General features: G+C 48.7%; 1 protein-coding gene across 2 annotated transcripts in view; it reads left to right on the forward strand.

Annotated features, from left to right (window-relative positions):
• Window positions 1-11,237, forward strand: part of efnb1 (ephrin B1) — a 35,722-nt gene extending 24,485 nt beyond the window's left edge. Inside the window, exons 3-5 of one of the 2 annotated variants that reach the window (XM_062963902.1) lie at window positions 4,715-4,807; window positions 6,339-6,470; window positions 7,383-11,237. In XM_062963902.1, the coding sequence (XP_062819972.1) occupies window positions 4,715-4,807; window positions 6,339-6,470; window positions 7,383-7,792 (635 nt within the window). In that variant the 3' untranslated portion in view covers window positions 7,793-11,237. The remainder of the gene's footprint in view (window positions 1-4,714; window positions 4,808-6,338; window positions 6,471-7,382) is intronic. The other variant, XM_062963903.1, reaches the window with a different exon arrangement.
• The last annotated feature ends 1,623 nt before the right edge of the window (window positions 11,238-12,860 follow it).

The raw sequence follows: 12,860 nt of genomic DNA on the forward strand, positions 1-12,860 counted from the left end.
GCCCCACGGAGTCAAGGAAGGGCCTGAAGGAACGGGCAGGGCTCCCCCCTTCCTTCCTTTTTTTCCTTCATCTCTTCTTCCATTCTTTCTTTCCTCCCTTGCTCCCTCCTCTTCTCTCCTTTCCTTCCTCCCTTACTTCTTTCCTGCCATTCTTCCCTCCCTCCCTCCCTCCCTCCCTCCCTCCCTCCTTCCTTCCTTCCTTCCTTCCTTCCTTCCTTCCTTCCTTCCTTTCTTTCTTTCTTTCTTCCCTCCCTCTTTCCTTCCTTCCTTCCTTCCTTCCTTCCTTCCTTCCTTCCCTTCCCTTCCCTTCCCTTCCCTTCCCTTCCTTTCCTCCCTTCATTGCTCCCTTCTTTTTTTCCTTTCTTCCTCCAGTCTTCCTTTCCTTCTATCGTTTCTTCCATCCTTTCCTCCCTTTCTTTCTTTCTTTCCTTCCCTCTTTTCCTCTCTCTCTCCCTCCCTTCTTTTTTCTTTTCCTCCCTCCCTCCCTCCCTCCTTTCTTTCCTTTCTTATTTCCTTTCTTCCTTCCTTCCTTCCGTCCGTTCATCCATCCATCCATACTTTCCTCTCTCCCATCTTTATTTCCTTCCCCTTCTCCCTCCCTCCCTTCCTTTCCCTTCCCTTCCCTTCCCTTCCCTTCTTTCCCTCCCTTCATTGCTCCCTTCTTTTTTCTTTTCCTTTCTTCCTCCAGTCTTTCTTTCCTTCCTCCTTTTCTTCCATCCTTTCCTCCCTTTCTTCTTTCTTTCCTTTCCCCTCCCTCCCTCTTTTCCTCCCTCCATCCCTCCTTTCTTTCCTTCCTTCCTTCCATCCATCCATCCATCCATCCATCCATTCTTTCCTCACTCCCTTCCTTCTTTATTTCCCTTTCTTTCTTTCTTTCTTTCTTTCTTTCTTTCTTTCTTTCTTTCTTTCTTTCTTTCTTTCTTTCATTCATTCATTTCCTTACCTGTTATGGGTACAGTCTCCTCTCTGCATCATTTGTTCTACTTTCAGCAGATTGAGGGGGGGAGGGGGTTGTGTGCCCCTCCCTCCCTTATCCTCAGATGCCCCCCCTCCCCTCCCCTCCCCTCCCCTCCCCTCCCTCCCCCTCCCCCCTCATGGCCTCTCTGGGGATTTCAAGGGGACTTTGCTCTTGATCCCCGGAAGGAAGGAAGGAAGGAAGGAAGGAAGGAAGGAAGGAAGGAAGGAAGGAAGGAAGGAAGGAAGGAAGCCCCTTGCATCCTTGTGCCACGAGTGAGCAAATGTCCCTGATTTAATGGAAGGAGCCTTTGCGGGACGGATGTGCTCCAGCACCGGAGGCGGCTGCGTGGCCGTGGTCGTCTTGGGGGAAGAAGCGCACTCAGGCGCAAGGCGCGGGTGATGCCTGCCCGCTTCCCCGGAGCCGAAAAGACAGAAGCTAAGGCTTTGCTCAGGAGGGAAGGCACAGTGTGCGTGTGTGTGTGTGTGTGTGTGTGTGTGTCTATATACATCCATCTACCTCCCGGGCAGGTGGTCCTCTCCTTCTTCCCTCATCTGTGTGTGGGTATGTGTGAGTGTGTGTAATTAAATTATAAACGTATAATATAGTAAGGTAAAGGTAAAGGTTTCCCCTGACGTTAAGTCCTGTCATGTCTGACCCTGGGGGTTGGGGCTCATCTCCATTTCTAAGCCGAAGAGCCGGCGTTGTCCATAGACATCTCCAAGGTCATGTGTCCACTGGCATGACTGCATGGAGCGCTGTTATCTTCCCGCCGGAGCGGTACCTATTGATCTACTCATATTTGCATGTTTTCGAACTGCTAGGTTGGCAGGAGCTGGGGCTAACAGCAGGCGCTCATTCCGCTCCTGGAATTTGAACCTGGGACCTTTTGGTCTGCAAGTTCAGCAGCTCAGCAGTTTAACACACTGTGCCACCAGGGGCTCCAATAAATATATTAAATAATCAATGTATTAAATAATATATTCTATAATAAATATACAAAAATTAATAATAATCCTCTTGTATATTTATTATATAATATATTAATTAAATATAATATATTATTTATATATAATATATTATTTATATATGTGATGTATTATATAATATATTATTTAATAATTAATTAAATGACTGAGCAGCAGCAATAATAATCCTCACACACAATATATGTGTGTGTGTGTGTGTTTAATACATATATTTGGAGAGAATAGTGACCTCCTCCTCCTCCTTGGAGGGACACTTCACCCCAGACCTCCCCCTCCTCTGTCCCCTGAGATGGCGGGATCATTAGAACAGCAACAAGGATCCCCATAGGATCTGTGGGGAGGACCGTGGCCTCCTCCTCGGAGGGACACTTCACCCCTAACTGCACACACTGCACTGCACTGTCCCCTGAGATTATAGGATCGATAGGACAGAGAAAAGGATCCCCATAGTTTCTGTAGGGAGGGCAGTGGCCTCTTCCTTCTTGTCCTTCAACAACAACAACAATTTATTAATTAGCCAGTTGGCCTTATCAAAGACAGATAATACAAAAACAACATACAACATACATCTGGTTCACTTAAAATAAAATACAGATATACAGGTGTCTGCCTGCTTGGTGCCATTGTAGTTTAGCTAAAGATCTATGCATCAACTATCCTCATCTCCCCTGCACTGCACCCCAACCTGATCTATGTACTCTGATCTCCTTTTAGCAGCTTTAAACAAATACAGGGCCACTTTTGTTGTCAGAGTGGGGTTATAACCGGCTAACAAAAATGAAGTTTTGGCCTCAATAGCCCAGCTTGTTTTATTACCAATAAAAGTCCGTAAGTATTGTTTCCTTTCTTTTTTATATAGGTTACAGTTGTGCAAAATGTGGTTCAAATTTTCAACTTCAGGGCTGCCACAAATACATAATCTTTCTTCATACGGGATATGATTGAATCCTTCTTGTCCTTGTAGGGACACTTCACCCGGGACACTCTCCTCTGAAGCCCACCCCAGTGCCTGCGCCACTTCCCTTTTGCCAGATATCGTTTTCCGCTGCTCGTCCACCCGTCGGCCCGTTCTCTGCCATGAAAAGCGGTGGCTCCCCCCAGTCTGAGTTTAAAATAAAACTGGGCTGTTGTGTTGCAAAGGGAAAGGCGAAGGGCGGGCGGGTGACCTGAAATTAGAGGGAGCTCAGCCAGCCTTTGCCCTGCAATTACAGCCGTTTCAGAAGGCTGGGTTTACATTAATCAGCCGCACAAAAGCCGTGCCTGTGATTGGGGGTAATTGCACGTTCGCTCCTTCTTTCGGCAGCAGATGGAGGGGGGGGGGGCTGTCTGAGGGACGGAAGGAAGGAAGGAAGGAAGGAAAGAGGGAGGTAGGTAGAGAGGGGTGAGGTGGCCCTCTCTTTAGGGAGAAAAGCCCCAGGCCTGCTTGCTTGCCGCCTTCGTTTTGGGTCTCGGCCTCCTTCCGCTCTCCCCTCACTCCTTTCCTCGCTCTCTGTTTGGATAAAAACATTTGCAAATTTGGTGTGTTGATCAACAGTTCACTACGTCTCATCCACAGTCAAGACTCAACTCGTCAAAATAGCAAATAACATTAGAACAAGAAGCCAAAATGCCCTTGCAGGGGTATCCGCCTTGGTATCCGCTTGGAGAGGAACAACAATAGCACCGTGTTCCTTCCTGGGTTCTCAATATCATTTCCTAATTGGTTTGATGATGATGATGATGATGATGATGATGATGATGATGATAATCTTCAAATTACAATAACAATAATAATATATTAAATATTATTTATATTATAATTATATCTATATACAGTGTTCCCTCACTACTTTGCGGTTCACTTTTCACGGATTCGCTGTTTTGCGGTTTTTCAATAAACTCTAAAAGTTATAAATTATTATAAATTATAAAAAATTACAATTTACAGCCTAAGGAAGGGAGGAAGGAGAAACCAAAGGGAGAGAAAAGGAGCCCAAGCAGCAACAGGAGGAGAAGGAGGCGATTTATTGGTTTTTGTTTTTGTCCTTTGATGTTTTATATTTTATCATTGCTTGTATTTTGATTTTGCTGTAAGCCGCCCCGAGTCCCTTTCGGGGGAGATGGAGGTGGGATATAAATAAACTTATTATTATTATTATTATTATTATTATTATTATTATTATTATTATTATTATTAATCAACACATGATTGGTTTATAAAGACATAAAATAGTGTGTAACTACTAAAATAATGTATAAATATTAAAATAAATATAATGTCCCTACTTTGCAGATTTTCACTTATTGCGGGTAGTCCTGGAACCTAACCCCAGCGATAAGTGGGGGAACACTGTAATCAATCACATCAGGGCCAGGCTCCTTCCCTGTTTTGGGGACTATCACTATGCAACATGATTTTCATTCCTGGGTTATACATGTCATTTCCTAATTGGTTCTATCGTCAAAAACATAGGAAAAGTTCATTAAGCTGCCAAAACTTTGTTTCCGTGGGAGGGAGATCCTGCTAGAGCACATGTTGCCATCATCGGACAGCACCATTAGACAGGAACAGAACATTTCTCAAGTTTTGTTGCGCAGTGTAATGCCAATAAATGGTGAAATCAGAAGTGGAAGCCCCCAGTCTTCTGTGCCTGCCCCATGCTCCTCCCTGACACGTGGCATTGGCCCTTGGCCTCCCCGTCTGGGCTTACTGCCCTTGCCCCTCTTTGCCCACATTCCCGTCTTCCTCCGTCGTGGTCCCCTTGTGATGCTTATCCCGCTTCTCTTCCAGCCACGTCTAACGGCTCCTTGGAAGGACTGGAGAACCGGGAAGGAGGGGTCTGCCAGACGCGCTCCATGAAGATCGTCATGAAAGTGGGGCAGGGTGAGTCTGGGCTGCGTGTGGGGAGAGGCTCCCTTTGCTGAACGGTGGGGAAAACAGGAGGGTTCTTGGCCTCTTCTTCTTCTTCTTCTTCTTCCATCTTCCCTTTCTTCCAATGTTCCTGGATGCCGTCTCATGTGGGTTGCCTTCTGGGTTGATGGCATCCGTTGTGTAGGAGAGATAGAGATGGGTATCATCAGCATAGGCATGACACCATGTCCCAAAACTCTGATGTATGGTAAACGTCAAGCACAACCTCTGTCTCTGCCAAGGGGTTACATTCCTGGAACTGTGGATAATATTGGAAGGTACACCTTCTGCCAAAGTTTGATTGGAGGACCTCCTAATACAACCCGGTCCTCCAATACAAGTCTGCCAGAGCTATATTGGAGGACCTAGAAAATTCCTAGAGGCGTCCTCCTCTTCTTCCATCCTCCCTTCCTCCTTAAGGAAGGTTCTTCCAATGTTCCTGAATGCCATCTCATGTGGCTTGCCTTCTGGGTTGATGCCATAGCTTTCCTGGCATCAGGTGTGCCAGAGATGAGTATCATCAGCATATCAATGACACCGTGTCCCAAAACTCTGATACATGGACATGGTAAACGTCATATATGCAGCCTGGGCTCTTCATGTGTCTCCCGCGATCGCCATGCGCCGAGGATGGATGTACGGAGGACCTGTTTCCCGAAGGATATCTTCCTTTCTGCGACTCCTCTTCCTGTCCTGGCCGCAAGGGTTTTTCTCCGGATCCTGCGACAGCACAAAATGGACAAAAAGGCTGAATGAACCCCGTCCAGATGGAAGCAGCGCTTGCACCCACTCCAGTGTGAAGCCCAGCAAAGCCTCTGCGTTTGGCGGAAGTGTATTTTGATGGCTGCAGGGAGCAAAACAGCCAGCCACGGTCCCTTGTGGCAATGAGCTTGGCATCATCATCATCATCGGGGCAGAGAGAGCCCCAGAGAAGGTTGTTGTGTTGGAGCCTCCCAGCCTGAAGTGCCAAGAGGGGAGGCATGGATCTTTGTTGTATGGACAAGTGATTTTTTAAAGGAGCCAACGACAAAGAGGCCCCGTTTGCCAATGACGGAAACCAGAGTTGTCTGAATATGGGGCTCTGGAGAGGCATTAGTCCCCTGGTTGTGTCTCAGTCAGAAATACCATCTCATGTGGGTTGATGTCATAGCTTTCCTGGCATCCGTTGTGTAGGAGAGAGAGAGAGAGATTGGTATCATCAGCATGCACATGATGCTGCGTCCCAAGCATGGCTGGCTTCCAGGATGGGTGGCCTTCAAATAGGTGTTTCTTTGTGGGAAGAGAAACATATTTGACTGAAATACCATAACCTCTAATAAATTGCCATACCACTGGGCCACCCTGTAAACATATAGAAATTATTACGCTAGAAGCAAGTAACAAGGAATTGTCTCTTAATGAGAATGATGTGGCTCCTGGGGAAGAACAGCCCCCCCCCCCCCCCCGGTCCACTGCCGCCTCCTCTCATCCCGAGTCCCTTCTCTCTTTTGTGTCCCTTTCCCAGATCCCAATGCGGTGATGCCGGAGCAGCTGACCACTAGCCGGCCCAGCAAGGAGTCGGACAACACCGTGAAGATCGCCACCCAGAGCCCCCGACACAGGCCCCCCTCCGTGGGGGAGGACCCCGGGAAGCCAGGTAGAGTGTTGCGCCCCGATCCGGGCACGGCGTCGGGGGCGGAAAATGAAAAGAAGCGGATTTCTGCATGCGCCCCACTTGCTCCGTGCTCTCCTCCGATCCGTGTGTCCGGCCCTGCATGCATCCTGTGTGTTCTGTACTCTCCTTCGATACATGATAACGGGAAGTCCCGACCCGCTCGATGGCCGTGGAAGTCGTAATCTGGTTCCCAGAGAGGCTGGGGCTGTTGCCGGTCCTGGCCAGCTGTTGGCTTGCTCATAAACCTCTGCTGCTCGGCCTCCCCTCCAGCGACCCACTTCTTGCATGTTCCCAACCCCACCTGGATAATTTGAAGGACAAGAGTTGAACTTTGTAAAACAGAAAGCAGAGATACCTGGCAGAATTGGGCCTGGCGTGAATCCCTCGGAGCAAATGAGGAGGTTGTGGCACGGCCCCAAAGGCAGACCCAGGAAGACTGGACCTGCAGCCCACTCCCTCTGGGCAGAAAGGCTTGTGAGGGTGGCTTCCTGCGTTGCAGTTTTCTGATCTAGTTGTCGTGGTTTATGTTGTTGTGTGCCTTTGAGGCGTTTCTGACCGGAATGAGCGTATTGCTTGGTTCACCTGAGAGCATTAGCTCAGTGCGAGTTGGCCTTTGCCTCCCTCCGAGGCTGAGAGAGTGTGGCCTTTGTCCAGGTTTACCCATGGCCGAGAGAGGAGTCTCTTTAGCCCGGTACCTGCAGGATTAACATCCATGGGTCTCTAAGGCGAAAGACGGCTGCTGCTTACGAGGAAGCTCTGTGTTTCCTTGATGCACGAGCCGCGTGATCCTAATCCCGGTGGCTGCGCGGAGGGCCAAGCGGTGCTTGTGTCACTCACTGTCCGACTTGGCGGGATTGCCTTCCAGCCCTGACCGGTCCTTCTCTCCTTCTGCAGATCCCGTGAACCAGGACGGGGCCGGGGATGTGCAGAGCCCCACGGATGGTTTCTTCAGCTCGAAGGTGGCGGTCTTTGCGGCCATCGGGGCCGGGTGCGTCATCTTCATCCTCATCATCATCTTCCTGGTGGTGCTCCTGATCAAGATCCGGAAGCGGCACCGCAAGCACACGCAGCAGCGGGCGGCCGCCCTCTCGCTCAGCACGCTGGCCAGCCCCAAGTGCGGGGGCGGGGGCGGCCCCGGGGGCAACGCGGGCTCCGAGCCCAGTGACATAATCATCCCTTTGCGGACTACAGAGAACAACTACTGCCCGCACTACGAGAAGGTCAGCGGGGACTACGGGCACCCGGTCTACATTGTGCAGGAGATGCCCCCACAGAGCCCCGCAAACATTTACTACAAGGTCTGACCGGGGGTGACCCCCCGGAGGAGGAGGAGCAACGGAGAGAGGATGGACGGAGGACGAGGGGAAGGGGCTCACGGAATGGGACCGGGCCGCGCGGAATGGGACCTGGCGGCTCCCCCCTCGTGAGCGTGCTTGCCTCGCACAGAGAGAGCGCCCGGGCCCCGCCAGCGGCGAAGAAGGCCGAAGAGGCACAGCAGGGTCCCCCGACTCCTAGTATTTAGTTTTGTAGTCTGGAGCTTTTGTAATCCTGAGACTTGTGGAGGGAGGAGGAGGAAGAGGAGGCCAAGATGGAGTCGATATCTGAGGTTGCCCCTTTGCCCCCCCTCCTCCAACCCCCGACCCCCCCCCCCCCCGACCCACAGCACGTTCCGCGGCCCATTTGCTTGGGCTTGGTGCCTTTCCTCACTCAACTCGGACACATCTGGCGGCACCCTCCTCTGCCCGGGGAGCAATCTGCCGCTGCCACCATCGTCATCCATCACCATCGCCACCTCCACCATTTCGACTGGCTTTTCTGGGGCTGCCCCACCTGCGTCCATTGTTATGTTTCCAATATGTGTGGGGAGGGGGCATTGCAGGGGGAGGGGGCATGTGCCATGTTGTGTTGGTTTAAGGGAGGGAACTGGCTCATGGCCCAAGGAGCACAGAGGGGCATGGGGCCCCAAGGAGGAGGAGGAAGAGGAGGAAGGGCGCTGATGAAGAGGAGGAAGCGGTCGGTCCAGCCCACCTTCCTCTGTTTATAGTTTTGCAATATTTTTGTTTTGTATTTTTTTTCTCCAGTTGAGGAACATTGGAAAGCTTTGAGCCACCGATACCCCTAACATAGGCTTCTCCCTCTCCCCTTGGCAACCGTATTGTTGAAGGCTTTCGTGGTCAGAATCACTGGGGTGTGGTGTGGTTCCCGGGCTGAATGGCCAATGTGTTCTAGGAGCATTTTCTCCTTTTTTGTCTTGCCTGCATCTGTGGCTACTGGCATCTTCAGTAGATCTGATGGTAGTCGAGCAAGTGGAGGGGAATAATGTCCAGGGTGGGAGGAATGAACCATTGTCTGAAAAATAGTGTGAAGGGTGCAGTTAGCAAGCTAGAGTGGGGACCCACCCATTAGCATATGAGTCGGGCAATTGCGTAGAAGTAGCCTGGTCTTTGTTTCCTTTATATTGTTTGCTGCCTTGGAGACATCCTTAGCCTGGGTGGTGCTCACTAGCCCTTGCTTGCATGCTGCCTGGAGGCATTATTATTATTATTATTATTATTATTATTATTATTATTATTATTATTTGATACACGACAAGATGAGTACACAGCAAACAAGATCACTATGCTGGCTGTTGTATTGAATCACACGTCGGACACTTCCCAAGTGTCTAGGACTGTGTGATGTATTGGCGAATAATGCCTGCAGATATGAGTCGGGTGGCCTTTTGCAGCTGACAGATGATTATTATTATTTTAGAAGTATCCAGGCTTTTGTTTCCTTTGAATTGTTTGCTGCCTTGGATATATCCTTAGTCTGGGTGGTGCTCACTGGTTCTTGACTGGTTACAGCCTGGAGACCTCCGGTGTCTGGGTGGCTTTCATTAGTCACTGTATTGATTCTAATATTTTTCAATATTGGTAGTAAAATTTTGTTCATTTTAACAGACAATGGCTCTTTCCTCCCACCTGGACATCATTCCACAGGTATATTATATATTCCACTTGCTTTCCTGTTACCAGATCCGCTGAAGATGCCAGTAGCCAAAGGCGAAATGAAAAAAGGAGAAAATTCTGCCAGATCCCATTGGCCATATAGCCCAGAAAGCCATAGAACGACACTCCAGTGATTCTGGCTGTGAAAGCCTTCTGAACTACGACAACAGCTGTTATTATTGCTGTTGTTGTTAAAATTAGTCCTTTTGTGCCCCCCCAAAGGTAGACCCCAAGGCCAATTGAGTGACAATCAGTGACCCTGTGCATCGTGGGGCATTTTCTTCCCATCTTCTCACCCCAAACCCCTACTAAAGTTTGCATGCGTCACACCAGAAGCCTTACTTTACCCGGAAGAAGAGGAGTAGTGCCCCCCCCGAACCCCTTGCCACATTCCCAAAGCCTTAGCTCCGCCTGTCCAGACCAAAAGGGCTCCAGGCACCCCCCCCCCATCTCTGTCATAATCCCCTCCTGCTAAAGGCAATAAGAGGTCCAAGTCAAGCATTGTAATGAGGGGTCTTGCGCAGCCCAAATGGCAGTGCCGTGTACTCCTATTCTTCCATTTTAAGGCGTCATTGGGTTTTAAGGCCACCAGAGAAACAGTCCCCAATTGTGCCCCCCCCCAAATACTGGCTTGTTGCCCCAATTGTGGCATAATTCAAGTTACAACAGGAAGTCGGAGAGGCAGGTGGCTTCCATTGTCCTCCAGAGCGTCTCCATGTGCTTCTGCTCCTCCTCAAACCCTTCTGTTCCTTTCCTTTTCTCCATCCAGAAGAAAAATTATCTTCTTTATTTTGGACTTTTTATTTTGTGTAAATAACTAGTCTTTTTTTCCCTTGGGAAAGATACCATGTAAAGGCGTTTTTGTATAAACTCTGGATTATTTTTTTTTTCACAGTTGCTTTTTTTTTTTTACTTAAGAGAAACAACAACAAAAACACACACTGGGAAAAGGAAACCTCCTGCACATTGCATTCGCCGTTCTGCAGATTTGCTTGGCAAAAGGGGTCTCTTCTTGCATTTGGATCCATTGCGTGTCCATGCAGAGACCTGGGGGGGGGGGTGTCAGTGCTGGTCAAGGGTGGAAGGTCAAAAGGTCTCTTGCCAGGAAGGGGAGGAATAGGCTACGAACAAGGAGGGGTTGCAATCCTTCCTTAGTTCAGTCTCTTCCAGAGAGTCTCCCTTCGTGCCACACCAAGAGGACACCCTCCCCTCCCAATCGCCCCTCCATTGCCTTGCTAGGGCCACTTCACCCCATCCCAGCCATTGCCTTTCCATCCTGACCAGTTGCTTCCCCTCCCCGCTGCCTTTTTGGTGACTGAGACAATCAATGGAACAAAGGTGTCAAGGGAGGGGGATGCTTTGGTCGCAGACCCCCTTTATGCTCATCTCCTCTTTTTTATGGGGCTGGCTCGTTGTGGGGCCATGCCGGAGACCCTTGGGGCCCCGTTCGCCCATCCCATTGTTCCCGGTCGCGCTCCATCCTCGCTGGTTTTTGCTGCCAAGGGCTCAGGATGTCCTTCCTTCCGGGTTTGGCCTGGACCGCCACGGTGTCGTTCGTCATCGCTCCCTTTTCGTTCGTATCCATTTTGGGGCCATTTGATCACTTTTCACCTTTTTTTGTACACTTTTTCTCGTTCCCCCCGTTCCCACGCCGTCAGTCGTTGCCATCGGTCGTCGAATCAAGACGGGGTCGGAGTTTCCCCCGGAGCCATGATGGAACCTGATATATTGTTAAATAAAAATATTTTTTTCCTATGGAGCTCGGTGCCTGGCCTCTTGCTTTTCTTGGGGGGGCCCTTGTGGGAAACGGGGTGCAGTCGGGGCAGAGACGCCTTCCGAGGTTGATATTCAGACTCTGAACGCGAAACCAGGCTTCCAATCTCAAATTCCGAATGTGACATTTCAAAGAAAGCCTCGCTGGCATTTCGTGACAGGTTTTTAAATAAAGCCTGAATGCAGAACATTTGTAGACGGATGGAGAACGTTAAATGGGTCTCATTCATAGACAGATGGAATGCTCTCCTCACTAATTGACATTATTATTATTATTATTATTATTATTATTATTATTATTATTATTATTATTATAACACTATGTGACAAAATCTGAAATAATTTCTGTTCCTGGTTTGAAAGTGTTATTTCCTGTTTGATTGTGAGGTCTTTGCTTTGAAAGGAGTTGTTCTACTCCAGAAACTGGCACAACCTATGTTGAATAGGTTGAAACTTGAAATATTCATTGCAAATCTATCGCTATTGCAGGATGTCTTGCAGAAACAAAGTGTTTGCGATTTAATAAACCTTTTCCATGTTTTTATGATAGAACCAATCAAGGAACAGCGTTTATAAGGCTGGAACAATAATCAATAGTGTTACCTAGTGTATTAAGTTAAAAAAAAACCAATGTATTCCCTGCCTCTCCTTGCATCAGGGTTAAAATACAAGAAGCAAAATATCAGACTTGCATGAAGGTGGAAGGTGTGGAAGGCAAAGCAAAAAGGGACAGGGTGCAGCAATGCAAACAATGCGTTATCGGTGTCCACACGCCTGTAATCTGCTGTCCACAAAGGTCTTTGCCATCCATGGGCACAGCTTTGCCTTTCTGCAGAGAGATGGATGTGTGTGAAAAATGGAGCAGATTGCGGTGCCCTCCTTCCTTCCTTCCTTCCAGGGTCACTTGAGGAAACGGAGCGGGAGACACGAAAGGAGCAGAGAGCGAATGTAGAGCAAGGGAGGAAAGAAAAGAGGGGAGAGCAGCTGGCGGAGGAAGAATAAAATAGAGTATCTTTGTTGTTACTGCACATCATAATTACAAAATTAAATGCCACCCCCATTACACATATATATATGTAGAAGTACAAAAACACGCATCATTCCACATTATAATCCTAACCCATAACTCCCTGGACAGGAGTAGTCATTGTCAGTTCCTTCAGAGTCTCAGATCAGAGTACAATCTGCTGAGTCCTCTTCACCAACACAATTGCAACTCTACATGGACAATATAGCACCCATGAGCTTGAAACTGGCTCCACTCAATCTCCATTTACAATCCTAACCCATAACTCCATGGGCAGGAGTAGTAATTGTTGGTTCCTTCAGGGTCTCTGATCATAGTACAATCTCTGCCGAGTCCTCTTCACCAACATAACTGCAACTCTACATGAACAATATAGCACCCATGAGCTTGAAACTGACTCCACTCAATCTCCATTTACAATCCTAACCCATAACTCCATGGGCAGGAGTTTTAATTGTTGGTTCCTTCAGAGTCTCAGATCATAGTACAATCTCTGCCGAGTCCTCTTCACCAACACAACTGCAACTCTACATGAACAATATAGCACCCATGAGCTTGAAACCGGCTCCACTCTATCTCCAT

This window comes from Anolis carolinensis, unplaced genomic scaffold (genome assembly GCF_035594765.1).
Source record: "Anolis carolinensis isolate JA03-04 unplaced genomic scaffold, rAnoCar3.1.pri scaffold_12, whole genome shotgun sequence".
NCBI classification, from domain to species: domain Eukaryota; kingdom Metazoa; phylum Chordata; class Lepidosauria; order Squamata; family Dactyloidae; genus Anolis; species Anolis carolinensis.